Consider the following 20,610-nt stretch of genomic DNA (forward strand, 5'->3'; position numbering starts at 1 on the left):
GTGGTTAACTGTGTATTTTGATTAGATCAGTACTAATATTATGCAGTGATGTTAGAGTTGCGTCATGCTCCTCATGGCTTTTATATTTAGATAGCTATCACAGTTTACTGAGACTTGTTATGCTCATACTACATGTCCATCTACTGTAGACCATTTTGACACAGTGGCAAAGGAATATATATAATGTGTATACATGAGCATTGCATTGATTGACGCACTGTAGGTAACTGTGTATTTTGATTAGATTAGCACTAATATTATGCAGTGATGTTGGAGCTGCGTCATGCTCCTCATGACTTTTTTTTATATTTTGTTAGCTACCGTATCACAGTTTTCCACACTACATGTCCATCTAGTGCAGATTATTCAGACACAGTGGATAAGGAGTGTATATTATTTCATGTATTTCCTGATTATCTCTATAGATATCAGGTTCCTTAACATCCACAATATTGACACATGCACATAGTTCATTCCATGTAATTTTATTTTTTATTTTAAACATACACACTTTAATTACTATTATGAGCAAGTGTAGACATATATTATTAAAAGTTAAGTTTTAGCCGCCTTCGAGTGCACCATTAAATGTGCTTCTCTTTGGAGGGTAATTGGACACTCCAGTTACTCTTTTTTTCTGATAAAAGGTTTATATGTAAGGCAAGGGATTTTGATTGATTTATTTGAAAGCCTGATATGCAGTCGAAATGCCCCAATGCCTGAAAGAGTTTAGGAACAGCGGTGAGCGGTTTTGATATTGTCATTAATGTATCTGTAAATAATGATAATTTGTACTCCACATTCCCCACCTGAATGCCTGAAACATTGGGGTATAATCTGACAGAGGCTCAATGGAGAGCATAAACAAGAGTGATGAGCGAGGACAGACCTGTCTTGTGCCATTTGATTGAGATATATATATATCAATGATCTAAAAGACGATGTGCGCTTTTAACCTGTGCACATGGGGCATGATGCACTATACCTTAACATTTGTTCTCCGCTGGCTTTTTTCCATCGATCTTCTAGTGAGACAACAGACAAAAATCCACCTCCTTTGACGAGACTCATCAAGCCACGAAGCAGGGTATTTCAACTGATCCGGTGTTAAGTTGAATGGCAGCTAACGCTTGATCGGGATGTTATACCCTGCATCATGGCTTGACAAATCTGTTCCTATGGTATTTCTTTTACTGTGTTTTTCCAACTATACTATATCTCCGCTCATTTAATTTTATCCTCTTTTTAGTTTTGCCTTTTGTGACTAATGTAGTTGGAAGAGTGTCATGTTCCCCAGTCACTGAGATCATAAAGGGCAGGTGGGAAATCACGAAGAGGCATAGCCTCAAAATCAGGGGATGTTCTCCTGACTTCCAGGTTGCAATTGTGTGCTAAGTAAGGAAGGTGTGGGGGAAGCAAAGGGAGACAGGCAGCCAAAAATAGGTGGACGCCGGACGCTCAAATGTAATTGACGTGGAACCCTGGTGTGCTTGCCCCTGATATGTCAAATGTAATTGACGTGGAACCTTGGTGTGCTTGCCACTTATATGTCACGAGTATTACTCCATGATATAATGGGATTCCCCCTTGTTGACAGAGGCGGCAGTTAATATAGAAGGATGCGCATCCAAAATAGGGTGATAGCTGCCGTGTTAAATTGTCCAGTATTGATCCCCATCTTGGAAGATTTCTATACCATGTTTTTTCTGTTCTTTCAATCACTACTCCAATGCAAATTCTCTAATAATGGTTTAATGTTACTTTATTACTGTAATAGCACCCTTCAGAATCGGCTGGTTTTTTAATAACAAAAAAACGTGACTAAACAACCAAATTACCTTGATCTTGAGAATCCCGGCATATTGTAGCAATAATAACGCTAATTATGTTCTTTAATGTTTTCTAGGGTAGGTCCAACACAGCTAAAGATTTTTACCTGTGAGTACTGCAATAAGGTCTTCAAGTTCAAGCACTCACTTCAGGCTCATCTGAGGATCCATACCAATGAGAAACCATACAAATGTTCACATTGCAACTATGCCAGTGCAATCAAAGCCAACCTCAGTGTTCACATGAGGAAACACACAGGAGAGAAATTCAGCTGTGATCACTGCATATTTAGCTGTCTTAGCAAAGGCCACCTTAAGGTACATATAGAACGGGTTCACAAGAAGATAAAGCAGCACTGCCGCTTCTGCAAAAAGAAGTACTCTGATGTGAAAAATCTCATCAAGCACATCAAAGAAACTCATGACTTGCAAGACAAAAAGGTAAAGGATATGTTTGATGAGCTGCGCTTGCTGACAAGAGAAGGGAAGCGACAGCTGTTGTATGATTGTCATATCTGTGAGCGTAAGTTCAAAAATGAGCTGGAAAGAGACCGACACATGCTGGTTCATGGTGATGAGAGGCCATTTGCTTGTGAGTTATGTGATCATGGAGCTACAAAGTACCAATCCCTTGAATTACATGTCCGAAAACATCCATTTGTCTATGTATGTTCAGTTTGTTTTAAGAAGTTTGTTAGTACTGTAAGACTTAAAACTCACATCAAAGAAGCCCACTTGGACATGCAGGAGGCATTAGTATTTAATGATTCTATCAATCAAAGTTTTTGTCTTCTGGAGCCTGGGGGTGATATTCAGCAGGAAGCGCTTGGGGAAGTAGAAACACAAGCTGAAGCACAGACAATTATGTTAGACATTAACCTACCTTGTGTTCCAGTGCAGCAAACCTGCGTACAAGAAAGTAACATGCAACAAATTAGCCAAAATGCTCCAGGAGCTGTTACAGAAATTCAGAACGAGTCTTTGCTTCCAAAACATACTGGTGATGTCACTGCAGCTGGGAATGAGCAAGTGAACAAATTAACAACCCTAGCAAATAATGTGCTAACCAAAACAAGGTCACCCAACTCTTCTTTACAGTTGACAACCGAGATATCCTGTAGTAATTTACCTCTTTTGGCAGAGAAAGAGAATCATAATCTAAACCATAATCTTGAAAGTGTACAGAAGGAACATAATCGCTCTCGACATGCAGTCAATCATAATACAAATGAAATCCCTAGCAATTTGAAGCCTGCAGCTTTTGAAAGAAAGGTGCAACACATTTCCCCTACACAATTGGAATCGGTGAACTCTTTTGATCTAAGTAGTAGCAAACCGAGCACTCAAGAATCCGCAAATTACAATATAGAGCTCTGTACGCAGCCAACCACTTCTAATCCTTTGGCAATGAATCCAAGGGAAACTGCTGCATTCATGCTGATTTTGGATGGATTACATAAGAGACAGTTGAATACTGCCTTATTTGAGAACATCAGGAAGATTTATGGAGACCTGGAATGTGAATACTGTGGTAAGGAATGTTCAAAGAAGATAACTCTATTTACTGAATTTGTTGAATGATTGTTGTAGGGCATTTGTAGCTTTATTAGTCTTGGAGAAGTGTAGTTTTTTTGGCAAGGTACGATGATAACCTTTTAATGCACAAACATAATAGGTATATTTTTTGGGTGGGGGAGCTGCACATACAAAATCAGTAACACGCATACATTACCATAATGTAAAACTGTATAAACCCGTAGAACCCCCTTCTGTCCGCACCCCTACGTCCAGCCCCCATGATGCTAGGAGTCACTAACCTCTGATATGGATTATCGCACCTCGATCCTGCATTGATTGCCATTGACATAAGTGGAAGTTAGTACGGGATTGTGGTGCACTATTCCGTCTTTGAGGTTAGTGAATCTCCCCCATGGTTATATAAACACGTTTCATACCTCAAAAATTCCATCTTCAGATTTAAAGGAATTGAATATGTTCAGTAAATCTAAGGTATGAGTCTACTTCAAATGTGATGAAAGTTTGGAAATACAGAATCATGGTTCCCCCTCCCATATACAACAGACGACAGAGAAGCCCAATGCTACATCCAACATGACAAAAATACACAGTAAAATAGTTATATATTCTCTTGAAAAATGGTCATTTAGTTTAACCCTTTGGCCAAAGCGTTGTAAGCTTGCTAGCCACGACAAGGCAGACACCTGTTCGCAAGTCCTAACACTACCAGATAAAATACTAATATACCTCTATTAGGATTACAATTCTCATTTACCTCTATTAGGAGGGAGAAAGACCACATTGGATCTATATCCAGTAGAAGGAAAGGACCCATATCCAGTAGAAGGAAAGGACCCACTAACTTGGGAAGTGGGGAGGGGCGGGCTTAAATCCTGGGAAGGAGGAGCCACTAACCTCCAACAGCTGAAACAACTGAGAATAGGTTAAACAAACACAAAACCCCAGCAAGCTCTTTTTGGGAACCCCTGAGCCCCCACATAATATATATATGTATATGTGTCAAAATGGAGTGCTATTGAGCGTGGCATATGTATACAACAGACGACAGAGAAGCCCAATGCTTACCTCTATTAGGAGGTAAGTTAGTGGGTCCTTTCATTCTACTGGATATAGATCCAATGTGGTCTTTCTATCTCCTAATAGAGGTAAATGAGAATTTTAGTCCTAATAGAGGTATATTAGTATTTTATCTGGTAGTGTTAGGACTTGCGAACAGGTGTCTGCCTTGACGTGGCTAGCAAGCTTACAACGCTTTGGCCAAAGGGTTAAACTAAATGACCCTTTTTCAAGAGAATATATAAGTATTTTACTGTATATTTTTGTCATGTTGGATGTAGCATTGGACTTCTCTGTCATCTGTTGTATACATATGCCACACTCAATAGCACTCCATTTTGACACACACACACACACACACACACACACATATATATATATATATAGATATATATATATATATATATATACTGCACCGACACACTTTATTCGAGCAAATACCCGGTATGTACCTGGCAGATACCTGGAATGCGCCACTCCTCACCTCTAACAAGCCCCGTTGCATTTGCCTTCCCAGCCTGGGTTCATGCCTGGCTGATGGGCGGCTGATCTGTTAAATGATAATGATTAGGATTTAATAGGCTGCAATGCTTCGCGTGTCTACCAGATGGCATAAATTCATGAATTGTAATGCAGTTTATATATATACTGTGCAGTATTGCAGCCAGCGGGAATAAAATGCTTCAATCCCTGCTTGGAAAATAACTCAATGCACTCGGGCAGAAAACAGTCACAAACCTCAATACACCCGGGTATACCCGAATTCGTGGGACTAGCCAAGCTCGAATAAAGTGTGTCGCCAGTGTATATATATATATATATATATAGATATATATATATATCTATATATATATATATATATATATCTCTTGCATTCCCAGTAAAATCAACCCCACACTGATGAGACCCATCAAGGTCGAAACGGCTGTCTGTGGGTGGTTTTCTGGGTATGCACCTTAACCCTGGCTGTGCTCAAAGCTGTGACCATGCAGCAAGCTTAAGCTTATAGGGAACCATGTTAAAAATGGTTATTGAGGCAAAAAGTGACACTGTGTGCTCATTTGCATGTCATTTCCCAGAATCCATTGCTGCAGTGGAAGTGCTGTATGCTGGGTGATAATGGGGAAAGGCGGGGTTGCAGACCTGCCTAAGACATGCAGATGAGCATACAGTTATATTTGCATATTTGCTTTCCTGTGGAGGGTTTTTGTCACTTTTTTTACTCACCATAACTTATCTCAGTTTTATGGTTTATATATATATATATATATATATATATATATATATATATATATATATATATATATATATATATATATATATATATATATAGGGTTTTGTGTTTTGTTCCCCCTCCATATCCCTGCACCCTTAAATTATCATTCAATCGCAAATCATTGCACTCTTTTCTGGATACCTCTGAAGCATGGAGAATAGTGACACTTTATATTGTATGTAGAAAAGGTATGGAGAGAGAGATGCCTTACAGCTTGTGCATTGCAAATGTAGCCAGGTCCCCTTTGGCTCCCCGGTTCCCCGTTCCTCTTCCCCTTACATTCACCAGTGAGGAGGCAGTTGCGGGGGCGAGCGCGTCTCTCGGTGGCATCAGAGGCACGGCGTCACCATCTTTATGTCCGCACGGGTGCAAAGGCTTGCGCATGCGTAGACGCGACGCGGCGGCCAATATAGTGAGCGCGAAGGGGTAAAGATGGTGCTCCGTAGCGCAGGGACTCCCCAAGGTCGCGCAGGCGCAGAAGAGAGCAGTGGCGGCCATTACAGGGTTGCACAGGCGCGTCAGACATAGCGCACGCGGCCCTAATGTTAAAGAGGGCCATAACGGACTACAACTCCCAGCAACCTCTGGGGACTGCCCTTTCACCCACATCACGTGCAGCCAGACAGCAAATATAGTTTGCAGCTTCTCCTGTTGGAGAAGGATACAATGTTGCACAGAGACCACGCTAGTCAGTTGGAGCTGGGAGAAGGGAGGGGGAGGAAGTGTGTAAGGAGCAAGTGGCTTCTTACACTAGGCCAGGTTACCCCCAGGCCCCAGCTAGGCCCAACTCACCAGTATATGTGTAGCTGCTGTGTAGGGAAGACCCTAAGGTAGGGACTTTGCCCTTTTAGCAGTAGCTTAGCCAGTGAGATAGACGCTGCTGTGTGCTCTGACAAGGAGGGAGCAGTGTGACTAGTGTGTCTGAGATCAGACCTGCATCACTCAAGATCGAGACTATCTGTGGGTGAGACTATCTGGATTGGGAGAGGACGCCATTGCTGCGGATTCAGCCTTGGACGCAGATGGGTCCTTTTCTATTGTTGCTGAAACCGGGCGCAGGAGCCCCGGGCAGGTATTTCTACAAGTGCACCAACTGTACCCTACATACCGGTTTCCTTACAGGCGATTATCACGCCTAGTGGGTGGGTTGCTGGACTATTGGGACACTTGGATATAGTGGTGTAAGGTTATAGCCCAGTTAGGGGCCAGGTTATAGCTGCCAGCTAGTGGCAGAGGGTGACATGGCTGTGTTGCTATATGTGATGTTATGTGATGTGATGTTATTGTTTGGCCCATATAGTAAACAGTTACATATATATACTTCCTTGTATGTGTTTACTATTTGTGGGTCCTGTGTCAGGGGTCATTCTATACACACTAGAATCCCTGCACAGATGGAGGCGCTGTAAGAATATGTTCCAGGATACACCCCAGGCTCCCACTGGCGGAGGTTCAGGCCTCCTGTGAGCCTAACAGGTATTGCACCACACTGTAACATATGTAGATTTCCCCATATGGTCCCTATCTGCGATTGGGGGGGGGGGGGGGAGAACAGTTAAATTTTTGGATGCGCTACTGAGAGCAGACCTGGGGTGCCCTATTTTATTTTTGTGTCAAATTGTTCATCTAAATTTTCCATCATGTCCGTGCCATCAAAGCAAGAGGTCCATGATTGGGCCTTAGCGCAGCAGGTATCCCCAAGGCGCGCGGTTGCCGTGGCGGGAGTATCCACCAATTCCACATGGGTATTCACAGTGCGCAAGCAAGTACGGAACTGTCCGGGTCTGGCCACTGCCCGTTTTGTAGACTGGGAACCTAATGCCGACGGCGGGGGACTATCCTACTACTGGCCACCGAGCATGACATATGCTCAGAGGCTGTCCCTCATGTATTACATCTACCAGAGGCCCCACCAGAAGGCTACTCCCTTATATACACACAGAGCCTTAGTGAAATTAACAGAACTGTGATCAAAATGGAGGCTCCCTCATCCAGTGAGTCACATCTAAAATGGCATATCCTTCCAAGTCAGGAGAGCACATGTGCTGCTGATTGCCAGCCTGTACCAAATGGGGTTGCAAAAATCTGTCCTGGACTGGCGGGAAAACCAGAGCCCCGCCCCCACAACTTGAGTGGCGCAGAGCCGAGCCAGGACCACTCCCTCATAGAATGTGCCCCTCCTCTGCATGACCTCAAGTGGAGAGTGTACGAGGAACTGCAGTCAGCAGATTCTGTTCTTCATAATAGAAGTATAAGATCCAGTAAATCACACCCTCAAGTGTATGGAGTCTGGCTATCAAAGAAGGGGACGTACCCATTCTTTTGTGTCCGTGCATACAAAATGTATTGAGTTTGTCTGGTAGTATGAACTATGACACCGAGCTGCTGCTTCTAGACTATAAGGTGGTGTTCATAGAAGGGAAAAGGTGTCTACGCTACTCCTGTGTCACTTGTGACTTCCCAGGTGGTGAAATGACTTGGGTACCCAGGTGTACCTGCTGTGGAGTACAGTTTCCGGTGCCAGTGCTGCTGGGGACTCCGGAACCCGCCAAGAAAGAAGCGGTCAACCTCAAAACTGGATCAGTGAATGCAGGTAATCAATTTACCTCCCTCACAGAAGTTTCGGAGGGCTTGTGCACTCTAACCGCGGTTCCAGAGTCGGTTCTAGAGCCGGAACCCGCTGAGAAAGGTGCGATTAGCCTCTACACCGGGGGGATCGATGCTATTAACCCCCTTGCGCAACAACGGAGGTTTCGGAGGCCCCGTGTGCACTAACTACGGTTCTAGACTCTGCTCTAGAACCGCAAGATTTTCAAGCTACATTGACCAAAATGGACAGCTGCGACGCTTTGGCCGCACCGAGTCTGTGTGCTATAACAGATGTTCCAGGGGGTCCGTGCACCCCGGTTCTAGACTCGGTTCCACACTCAGAACCACAGATTCCAGAACTGAAGATTCCGGAATCACAGGGTAAGGTGTCTCTACCCCCATCCTCTCTTAGTGATTTCAGCGACCAACAACTCATGGTGATGCGCCAGCTGGCGGACCACTCCTGCAAAGACACAGAGCCAACTATCTCGGCGGATACATAGCCTGCTGTGGGTCCGTGTGCCCTAGATGAGGTGTATCCAGATGCTGCCGCTTGTTCTGCGGTGGGCCCGTGGTGAGATTGCTCATGACCTGGCGGTGGGCCCGTTGTACATTGCCGTTCCCCGACAGCAAGCGCAGGGGTGGCTGGAACCGCAGAAGAGTCCCAAGGCCGTGGCGACTTCCAGTGTGTCGGAGGAACAGCCGGAGATGAGACCGGAGGAAGAGGATCCCATCGCAAGCCAGCGGAGTGGTGAGATACCCTCTTACTCTCCACAGGCTCCGATGGAGGCGCCGGAAGTAGAAGAAGAGGAAGTATGGGAGGAAATTCCAGGACCTGGCATACGGGCGTTGTGCTCCATAGCAGCAGTGGTAGATGATCAAGTAGTTTTTTTCTGAATTAAGGATAGCAGATTCATTAGGATGTCAATCAAGAGCAATTCCTAGGACATGCCGACATCCTGAAGGAATGAGTGTCACTTCAGATAAGATTATTGCCTGGAAGGATTTGGTGCAATATCAAATTCAGGACCAGTAGTTGGAATAGTTCGTCAAGCGCTGCAACAAGATAATCCTGCCATCCTTAAATGAGCTCCTAAAGAACTGGTAGTTCTACTAATGAAGGAGATGGGAAAATTCGAACTAGACAATTGTCTATTGTATAGGGTCATACCGTATCTCAACCATCCAGACAGACAACAGTTATTTCTGTCCAAGATTCTGCAAACCATGGTACTCCGAGCATTACATGACGACCATGGTCATCTTGGCATTGACAAAACCTTCGGCCTACTTCGTGATCGATTCTATTGGCCCAAAATGAGAGAATCTGCGGGGATACATTGTAGACAGTGCACCCGTTGTATACAAAGGAAAACACTACCCACCCCGGCGGCACCCATGGCCCATCTGAAGAGTTCAGGACCCATGGATCTGGTGTGTATGGATTTTCCGGGGTATTTGAAATGTACTGGTGATCACAGATCACTATACCAGATATGCTCAAGTTTTCCCTACCAAAGATCAAAGAGCAGTGACTGTGGCTAAAGTATTATGGGAGAAATATTTCCTTCTCATTATGGTCTGCCAAATCGATTGCATGCTGATCAAGGCCGGGACTTTGAAAGTAACCTCATACGAGAATTGCTTAAGTTACTGAGTATCACCAAGTCCCGAACTACACCGTACCACCTAGAAGGGGACGCTATGCCTGAACGTTTTAATCTAACGCTGCTCGACATGCTGGGTACTCTGAAAGGCTCACAGAAGACTGAATGGAGTAAGCATGTAGAGACTCCAGTGCATGCTTATAATTGTACTCGCCATGAGTCCACAGGGTATACGCCTTACTTCCTAATGTTCGGACGAGAAGCTCGGCTACCAGTGGATGTGCGTCTACGGATATCTACTGATGGGGTATCCAACAGGACGCATTTTCAGTATGTGCGAAGATTACAAGACAGCTTGCAGCAGGCCTATAAACTGGCAGAGAAAGCAGCTGCTCAACTAAATGCGAGTAATAAGAGACGCTATGATCACAAAGCGCGCCATAAGGAAATTCGTCCAGGGGATGCGGTCCTTCTTCGCAATCTGGGTGTCCCCGGAAAGCACAAATTGGCCGACCGATGGAGAGATGGCGTATATGAAGTGGAGTCGCAGATGCCTGGCCTCCCAGTATACCGTATCAAAGACTCAGAAGGCCGGGTAAAGGTATGGCATAGAAACCATCTCCTTCCCATACCTCAAGTAGGGGATAACGAATTGGAAGTGCCCACTGCTTCGCTGGATGGAGAGTCAGATGTTACAGAGGATGGTCCAGAGACTGTAGTTAATACCACCACTGAGGATCCTATGGAGGGAACCTCTCAAAGGGGCCTTCCGACCGCGGGGGCATCTCCCGAAGGAGCTACGGGTAAAGGGCCCCTTTGTCCAACGCCAGACACCCTGACTTTAATGAGCTAACCATTAGACCCACAGAGCCCATGCTTTGTGCCTCGAAGAGACTGTGTAGAAACATTGAGCCCCTCAAGGGAAGAGACTGAATTGCCAAGCGAGATTTGTTACTCTCCAGAGGGAGTAACAGAAGAGCAACTGCGCAGAAGCCAAAGAGCTGGTCAACCTCCCATGAGAATGACTTACGATCAATTTGGGGCACCCCATTATGAGGCTCAGCAGTGGGCTCGCAATAGAGTGAGATCTGTGATTGGAATATTCAGTGAAATGTATAATCTTATATAGAGTATACAGTGATAAGTTGTATGTCTCGTATATGCATTTTTATTGTGTAAATATGTGTATTGGTTATGTTCCAAGCGGGGACGTTGGATTCCACGAGGGGGAGAATGTAGGGGTGTCTGTTCTCTCTGTATCTCTGCTGCAGGGTACTATCATGGGTGGTGCCGTGAGGGAGTGTTCGGAGGTTCCGCAGCGGCCCGATAGTACAGGGCACCGCCATGTTGTTGGGCTTTGAGCAATAGTCAGGCGCGACGAGAAGGAGCGGAGAGAGTTCGCGCATGCACAGTGTAAAGTGCGCGAACGTGTGGCCAATCACCAGGAGGCTCTGGAGTACACTACAAGTCCCATGAGCCTCAGCAGAGCCACCTGACACCAGGGAGCGAATAGGAGTGCAGGTATTGCTGGCAGGCAGGAAAGGGAAGCGTGGGGGAGAGACCACGCTAGCCAGAGGGCACCGGAGGAGCAAGGGGAGAGGTTGTGTGTGTGCAGAGGGTCAGTGATCCACCTGCATAGGCCAGATTTCCCCTCAAGCCCAGTGCAGACCCTGAGTCACCATTAGCTTGTGGTGCTGCAGGGACGCCCTATAGAGAGAGATGTATTCCCTTACTGTAGTAGTAGATAGGGACACGGTGTCGCAGAGCTGTGGTGTGTGAGCAGTGGTTTGGGCTCAAGCTACTGGACATCACCAACTCGTGAGAGACTGCGCTGGATCGGCGGATCCTTTTTGAAGTGTGTTGCCGGCTGAAGGAGTAGCCGGAAGGTATTTAATAAGTGCACCAACACTGGTACCATCAGGCGCTGATCCCATCTTGGGGGAGGACTCTTTGGGGACACTGGGTTGAGAGACCAAGGGACTGCGCATATATATATATTGGATACGGTGTGGGGTGTGCACGCGGTGGTGGGAAGTGACATTACTCTATAGGAGAGTGGATGAGCCACAGGTGTATATTACTGCATGTCAGCCATTCATATACAGTATTATATGTGTGTTATCCCTAATGGGTATAAGTTAACGTTATGCAATTACGTATTAGTAAATGGTTACAAACTTGAAGTGTGTTATCATTATTCTTACTTAGGGGAATCTCACTTATTGGGGATCCTGGATAAGTGGAGGCGCTGCCAAGACCCTAATATTACCCCAGGCTCCCTGTTAGCGGAGGCTCAGATCTCGCTGAGCCAGCAGGTATATGCAGCACTAGTAGTCGCTCTAGATCAGCAGGAAAGAGGGCTACACAAACAACACTGGACAATGTGTATATGCAAAGTGACACAATGGTTAGCAGTGAGAGGGGTGGGGTAGGGGAGGAAACACACAAGGTGGGGGAGGGACGTGAAGAAAGGGGGTGAGGAAAAGACAAAGGACACACTGGGTAGTGTAAGACAACAGAAAGCACGATTAATCTGTAGGGATGAGGGGGGCAACATTTCGGAGCGGAATGCCCCTTCAGGCCCGTTCCCACAGACCCATGTGGCCTGTGGTACTTCCCTTATACCCCATCTACTACTGATCTCTCTGCTGGAGTAAAAATGTGAATTGGATAGTGTCGGACAGTAAACACTGTAAAGTCAGCAATAAACTGAACCAAGGACAAAATCGTAATAATTACAGCGTCTCTATTGTCACCTGCTGGGAGCAAAAACCAAACAATTGCCAAACAGAAGACTGTCCAAGCAGCAAAATAATCACTGTTTTAGGCACACATATCTTATGTGAACAGCTCTAAGCCACAAGTACTGATCAGTCTGTACACTGTTCACAGTATCTGCCAGATACCAAGGACTGATAATTGTACAAAACAGGACATGTCTTTACTGTGGTGTAACCTGAGGTCCAAGCATATGAATCTGCTAATCGCATAGACCGTGTCAGAGTCCTTGTCTCAGGGACATACAAGTGCATACACAGAAGCCATAGAATTATGATATCAAGCAATTTGAACCGAATAACGTTACGTGTCCCTGAAACTGTGGGTCTTTTCTGTGCCACTAGCCCAGAAACTGTTAGAAAACCAGTGTAGCTGATGATTGCCTTTTTAGGGAGTGCTGCCCCTCCGCATAATCTGGGGGTGGAGTCCTCATCACTGGTTTGGACTCTGATTCATTGGTAAGTTCTGACAACATCATCTCTGGGAGGAAACCTATTATCTGCAGAAACGGCATATATCTGATCAGTGTGTATAAAGAATCCACTATGCAATATAAGCACTGTTTACATCTGTTTAGGTTCTGACTTTACAGTATTTCACACTCAGTAAACTGGATAAGGCTGCGCTTATAGTGCCGGCGACCCGACGTCGCCTCAAAACAAATGCATTGTTATAGTAAGCGAGGCGCGACGGCTTGGTCGTGATCGCTGGAAGTCATGTCAATTTGATTTTTCCATCGACCGTAGCCTGACATCGCGGGTACTATAAGCGTAGCCTATGTGTAAGTCTCAAATCAGAGGCTGTCAGGGAATTACTGCTGGTACAAAGCATCACCATAGTAACCCATTTTGGGGGCGGAGCCATCACATGTAAACAAAAGAGAAACAACATGAATGTGATTAGTGTGTATAAAGAATCCTTAGTGTCTGGCTTTATAGCATTTCTCACTCAGTAGCCTGTATAAGTGTAAATCTCAAAACATATTTAAGCAGATCTGTCTAGTGCACACAGTGAGGGATCTCCTTTCTTTGATCCAGGCATTGTTATGGGTCATGGAGTGTGGATCAATGGGGTCCCCAGGTGTATTGAACTGTAACCTTAACCCTATTCGATGGACACCTGAAAAATAGGATCTCCTGCCTTAACACTAATGCTTGTACAGGGGGAGACAGGTAACGCTGTGTGTGTAGTGGACCGGGCAGAGATGAGTGACGACAACTGTGGTCAAGGTAGGATTCCTGGTGTATAGCAATGCGAATCGGCGGGCAACATGACGGACGGTACCCAGAAGCCTTGGCAGCACCCCTCGATGTTTGGGGTCAACGGCGTTCCCCCTGAACAATGTGGTCTGTGGAAAAGACGGAATACAAGTTTAAGCATATGTCAGCAAAGTGTGTCAAATTACTGCGACAGTCGAAGCTCAGATACACATATTGACTACCTCTGAGCATATTACAACTGTATAGAAATTAAAAGTAAAAGCTCAGGTCTAGTTCCTTATTTATCCCTCCTGGTGTCAAGGTGCCCAGAGTCCTTATCCACTTGGACTCCTTCTGGAGTAAGTGACGTGTCAAATTGCACCTCGCTGACCCTTCTTCACACCTATATAATTTGGTATCAGAGTTGGCTTGCATTGTTCCCTACCTGTGTTAAGTGGTGCGCCACAGGGGCCTCCTCATCACACCTACGGATAGTAGTTTTATGCGGTCTAATACTATCCTTGACGCACTGGGTAGTCTCACCCACATACCCTAGTCCACATGGACATTTAATGAGATACACAAATTATGTGATAAGCAAGTATAAAAGTTTTTTATGAAAATATTTTCTCCAGAGCGTGGATGAGGAAACTGGTTATCTTTCTGTAAACTCTCACACTAGCTGCAACAACAACACCTGTATGAACCCATTTTGGGAGTACCCAAAAAAGTTTGATTGTACCTTTTACTACCTATAGCTGCACTTATCAGATGATCTTTGAGGTTATGACCCCTTTTATATGCAAATAGGGGTTTGGTTGTTAATACAGGTGCTAGGGTCTCGTCTGAACCAAGAAGATGCCAATGATCTAGAATTATTTTCATGACCCTCCTGTTCCATGTGCCATACGTGGACACAAGGGACCGAAAAATCCCTGGTATCATTTTGTCTGTGTGTGCCCCTCTCTAATAGGGCAGTCGTTTTGGGGATTGCTGCCTTCCTCCTTTGGGTGCATAAAAGTGAGTTGGGATAACTCATATCCATACATTTCCTCTGTTTGTATCATCTAGTCTGGTCGGGACCATTAAGTGGCTGCTGCTGATAATCCTCGCTCAAGAACTGGCTATAAGGCAGGCCCCTAACAGTCCCTGGTGGATGAAAGCTCGTGAAGTGCTATAGATTATCTGGAAAGTGAACCCGATAGTTGCTCTAGCATCATTCAAGTAACAAATGACGGTCAAAAGGTCCTGTTCTGTGCCTGCCCATATTAGAAATATATCATCAATGTACCGCACGCCCTTGTATTCTGAACAGTTGGTGATTTAACACACAGTCTTCTTCAAATGTATTCATAAAGATGTTGGCGTATGTGGATGCGACATTGGAACCCATGGCCGTACCCTGCTCTTAAACATAGTCGGTATCCTCAAAAAGGAAGTAATTCTCTCAGGATAATTGAGAGTAAGTCCACTATGAACATCCTTTCTTTTAGCGTAAAGGAACCTTCCGCATTAAGTACTAGTTTCACTGCCTATATCCCTTCATTATGGGGGATTGATGTGTACAGGCTGTTAACATCTAATGTTACCAGAGTAAGTTCCTCATCAGTGATCGAAATACTCCCCGATCTTGTGCAGGAAATGTGTAGAGTCTTGAATGTATGAAGCAGAATTGGTGACTAGGGGATAGAGCAATTTGTCAATAAAGACCGCTAGAGGTTGGAACACCGAATCTGTACCCTATACTATTGGGGATTTGGTAGAGTTATTATGTATCTTTGGCAATGTATAAAAAAATGGAATGATGGGGTCTTTTTTGATCAAGAAATCCCTCTGTTTTTCAGATATTATACCACCCTCTACTGCAGCTAAGATAACAAGGGAAATTTTGTTGATGACTTGTGTGGTGGGATTTTGGTGTGCTAACCTATAATTAGACTCGTCCAATAATTGTCGGATAATCTCCTCATTATAGTCAGTTTTGTTCATTATAACGGCGTGATGTCACAGTGTCCCGTTGCCATGGCAACAGTTGCATGGCCATTTTAACTGGAGCTGCAGGTGAAACAGTACAACTTACAGAGGAGAAGACGGAGAGGGGGGAGAGGGAGTTTTTTGGGTCGAGCAAGTGACTTTTGGGGGGGGGGGGGGCGAGTGGGTTTTTACCTACTTTGTTGAGCCCTGTATGTATGTATGTATATATATATATATATATATATATATATATATATATATATATATATAACGAGTAGACGATGCATTCTGTGGCTAATGATATACTTTTATTTGTGCGAGCTTTCGAGATACACTGATCTCTTCTTCCGGTGATGTTACAATGGATAAAGCAAGAAAGGTTTTTACTTAAAAACAGTCATCCTTGAATGTATCTGTGATTGTAGCCTATCCCTCCCCCCTGTGCAGTATGCGATTAATGACTTAAGGTGTTAAATGGTCCCTGAATATTAATGTTGTAAGAGTGTGTATGTATGTACTGTATGTATACATGCGTGTGTATGTGTGTAGATATAAAATTATAAAGTGCCCACAATGTATATAGTGCTTTACAAAAGGTGTGTATGGAGTGGAAGTGAATACCAATGGTTTGGGTAGGTGTAGCAATGTAAGAGGGTGTTGCATTACTATTAATGTGTGTAGATACTCTGGGGGCTATGCACTAAGCTCCGTGCTTTTGTGCCGGCCTGAAAAAAATGATCAAGTCCGATAAAAAATGAAGCCGGCGGCGCGATTCACTAAGGCCCTCAGCCCATTTTCTATCGGACGTGCCCAAAACTGGCTTATCGTGCGTGCAATGTTTTTTCCCTCTGCTAGCGCACTGAAACTTCCTGTACGCTAGCTGATAGAAAAAATAAGCCGCCTGTGACATTTGCATGGAGATTCTGAATCTCCATGCAAGGCTGTTACAGGCGATCGTACACTAAATAAATACATTTGAATAATAGTGTACATGAGCAGGGGGTCTCCAGAGCTGAACAGCATTGGTTTCAGGTCCGAGGACCCCCTACTTCAGGAGATACAGGCCCCGTTATGGGGTGCCGGTATCCCCTGCAGAATTATCAATGTCCCGGTCACGTGACGCGGACGCTTGAAAGTGCAGGGGATACCGGCACCCCATAACGGGGCCTGTATCTCCTGAAGTAGGGGGATCCAGATATGGATAATAGATTGGGAATAGGGAATTATGCCAGCCAATCAGAATGGCTGTGCTTCATTTGCCTTTAAGATGACGTGACGAAACCGGCGTCACATGGTATTTCAGCCAATCAGATCGTGGGAACCAATTCCACACTCTGATTGGCTGAAATACCATGTGACATCGGCCATCTTGAATTTAGTGAAGTCATCTTAAAGGCAAATGAAGCACAGCCATTCTGATTGGCTGGCATCATTCCCTTTAAGTGATGTCATGTAAAAAATAAAATTAAAGTCGGAACATGGTTTGAAAAGCCAATCAGGTGGCTGTTAACCATTTTGAGGCTAAATGTGACGTCACAAGCCCTATTTAAGGCCGTGCCGCCTCATTTGAGCCCAAGAAGACGACGAGACAACATCGGTTGGGATTTACCATGGGGTTTTTTTGATTGATAGATGAAGATAGAAGATAAAGAAGATCAAGAAATGGTGACAGATGAAGATAGAAGAAGGTGATTAAAGAAAGAAAAAAGAAGATTGGGGTTCCTGATCCGGATCTTCATGGCGAATGGCATCGGATGCTGTTGGAGGCCTTCAAGGTACGTAAGCTTCCTGTTACCCCAGGAGTCGGAGGGCCAGCGCTTCTAATGGTAAGTAACATATTGAATGTTTGTAAATGTCTCTTTTTACAGGTTTCTTCATTGGATGGGTTTTTTAATTTTTTTGGGGAGGCACATTGACTGATAATATATTAATCTGTACCACTTTAGGGTACATATTAATACATTATTATGACAATATTTGGGGGGCATTTGTTGCTTGGTATTGCTGTTGGTTTTTTTCATTTCAATTTCTTATGTGGATGTGATTGTTTGTTTTTTTCCTGCTTAATGGTAATAAAATGTTTGCGATTTGGTGTTCATTTGTAGTTAATGTTGTATTATGTTAGCTAATGCGTTTTATGGTTATTTCAGATATTGTTTGAATGTATTTCTTTCTTTTAATGTTTACATTCATTAATGTTGTAGTAATTCATTGGTTTGATTGGTTAGTGTTACTATTCATTTTGAGTTGGTTTAGGAATTAATTGGTTTCATTGGTTAATGGTTTAATTAATTCAGTGTTGATGTTGTTACTGCTTGTATTGATTGGATTAGCTGGCTACTGTTTTTATTTACTTTATTTAGGTATGCTAATGCAGTGTTTAATAATGGGCAAATAATCTATTATCCATATCTGGATAATAGTTATTTTGCACATTATTGTACTGTATGTGTTAGGGGGGTGTATTTAGTTAGAAATAATGTTCAGTATTTTTGTAGGCACAACATTGGTACCGCAGGCCCGCGGGTACCCTGGGACTCCCGCGGGGACCCCGGGATGGCCGCGGGGTCAGCCGGGACACCCGCCGGCCTGTTGTATGGGTTTTGCGCCTCCAAAAAGGTAAACAAAGAATTTTTTCAAAGTCCTGCTTTTGTTATCACTTGCCTTTAGCTGGTGAGCTTTATTCAGCGCAACTTTCACGTACGATAAGTTTGCGTTGCTTAGTGAATCCCGCAGAAGGGCAGGATTCAGCGCAAACAGCTCATCGTACGAGCAAAGTTGGACTTTGAAAAATTTCCAGGAAAAAGTCAGTTTTAGAGTGCAAAATCGAAACAAAAAAACAGCGCGAAACAAAAAAACAGCGCAAAACTCAAATAGTGAAGTAAATCAAAATAATATTGTATAAAAAGTAGGGAAAAATATTCTGCGTACATCAAACAGCTAGATCATAAGCATTGAGTGTGCACAGCACACAAGTTACCACTCAATGCTTATGATCTAGCTGTTTGATGTACGCAGAATATTTTTCCCTACTTTTTATACAATAATATTTTGATTTACTTCACTATTTGCGTTTTGCGCTGTTTTTTTGTTTCCATTTCTTTAGTGTTTAGGGAGGTGCCGAGCCAGCCACTCATTTACGGCTGCAGACGTTATAATTAACCACTCGTCACGGTTATGTATAATTTTTTATTATCACATTGTGGTATTATGTGGTTTTAACTATTTAGTTTAAATTTAAGGGTTACATGCAGTATTCACCTGCTTTTATATTACTGTCACCATCACTAGTAGTTATTTTGTTGCACACTTTAAATTCCTTTTCACCTCTGTCTTAGAGTGCAAAATGCCTGTTTGCGCGGCTTAGTGAATAGCGCTCGGTGAAACTTCACGTTCTAAGAGCACTTTGCACTCTTAAAACGACTTATCACTGCTTAGTGCATAGCCCCCTATGGTGTCCCTATTGGTATAAAGGGATATAATTATATTGTAAATGTGTATGTGTAAGAGAGGGCTGTGTGTGCATTCATATAGTGCAGTATGTATAGACATGGCCTTTAGTATATATATATATATATATATATATATATATATATATATATATATATATATATATATATATATATATATACTCCATGTGTATGGATATTCCAGGCAAAAGGTAACACATTGTGTGCTCATTTGCATGTCTTTTTCCAGAATCTCTTGCTGCAGTGGGAGCACTGTATGTGAGGTGATAATGTTTGAAAGGCAGGGTTGCAGACCTGTCTAAGACATGTGAATGTGCTCACAAATTATATTATTTCTTGGCTATAAATATATATATCTCTCAAAAGACCAAGACAACAATGAAAAATAAGGTGGAGAGGTGTAATTAAGACATTTATTGGAGCAACATGTTGAAGAGAGACTTACCTGGAAGATCATTGGGGAGTCTTATATCTAACAGTGGATCAATTTGAGCAGAAGATGATGAGAAATATGTATGAAGCAGAGCCCCCCCCCCTTACCTCTGGTGATGGGGAGCTGCTGCTTAGAGCGTTCGGAGCCATGCAAGCTCCGTGTCGGGACGCGAGTGTGGGAGGCCATTTTGTTCGCGCATGCACATTGCCAAGCATCACGCATCCGCTGATAGTCCGGCATTGCGGTGGCCATCTGAGGGGCTCCGCGGGAGACTGCAAGGGACTACATTTCCCATAGTCCTCTGGGGTAGGAACCACCTGGGGCGTAGGAGCCAATAGAGCTCCATGAGGAGAAGGAGATAGTTTGACACGCAAACCCCATGCGCACCAGTCGCAGCAGAGTAGGTAGTGTCCATGGAGCAGTGCTTCCCTGGACTAGGCCTAGTGTTGCCCCAGCTAGGCCCTGAGCCCATTCTAGTTTGTGTGTTCTGCAGGGAAGCCCCCCAGATAGGGCGCTTCCTCTTAATGCACAGTGGCAGTATTACACCGGTGACCGGACGGACGCCACGCAGTGACCTTCGGTCTGTTACCAGACACAGTAGAGTAGCAACCCTATGAGAAAGTGCCCTGAGAGGCGAGAAACGCGTCAGGGGAGACTCTGTGCTTTTAATTTTGGCTTATATGCCATAATAAAGGATTTTTTTCAAGATTACTCCAGCCTCACTCTTCACTGTATGCAGTGACCGAATATCTACTACCACTCTACTTTGCTGTCTCATTCGGAGAACGCTGGGGGACGGCATGTCTTCAACCCCTGTGGTGATTGGGGTGGTGGTCGGCTGACGGTGTATGCGGTAGATA

General features: G+C 44.2%; 1 protein-coding gene across 3 annotated transcripts in view; it reads left to right on the forward strand.

Annotated features, from left to right (window-relative positions):
- ZFAT (zinc finger and AT-hook domain containing) overlaps positions 1-20,610 on the forward strand; it is a 295,248-nt gene that overhangs the window by 109,664 nt on the left and 164,974 nt on the right. For all 3 annotated transcript variants that reach the window (XM_075581826.1, XM_075581827.1, XM_075581828.1), the window contains one exon: positions 1,907-3,360. In XM_075581826.1, coding sequence (XP_075437941.1) covers positions 1,907-3,360 — 1,454 coding nt within the window. The remainder of the gene's footprint in view (positions 1-1,906; positions 3,361-20,610) is intronic.

This window comes from Ascaphus truei, chromosome 2 (assembly GCF_040206685.1).
Source record: "Ascaphus truei isolate aAscTru1 chromosome 2, aAscTru1.hap1, whole genome shotgun sequence".
NCBI classification, from domain to species: Eukaryota; Metazoa; Chordata; class Amphibia; order Anura; family Ascaphidae; genus Ascaphus; species Ascaphus truei.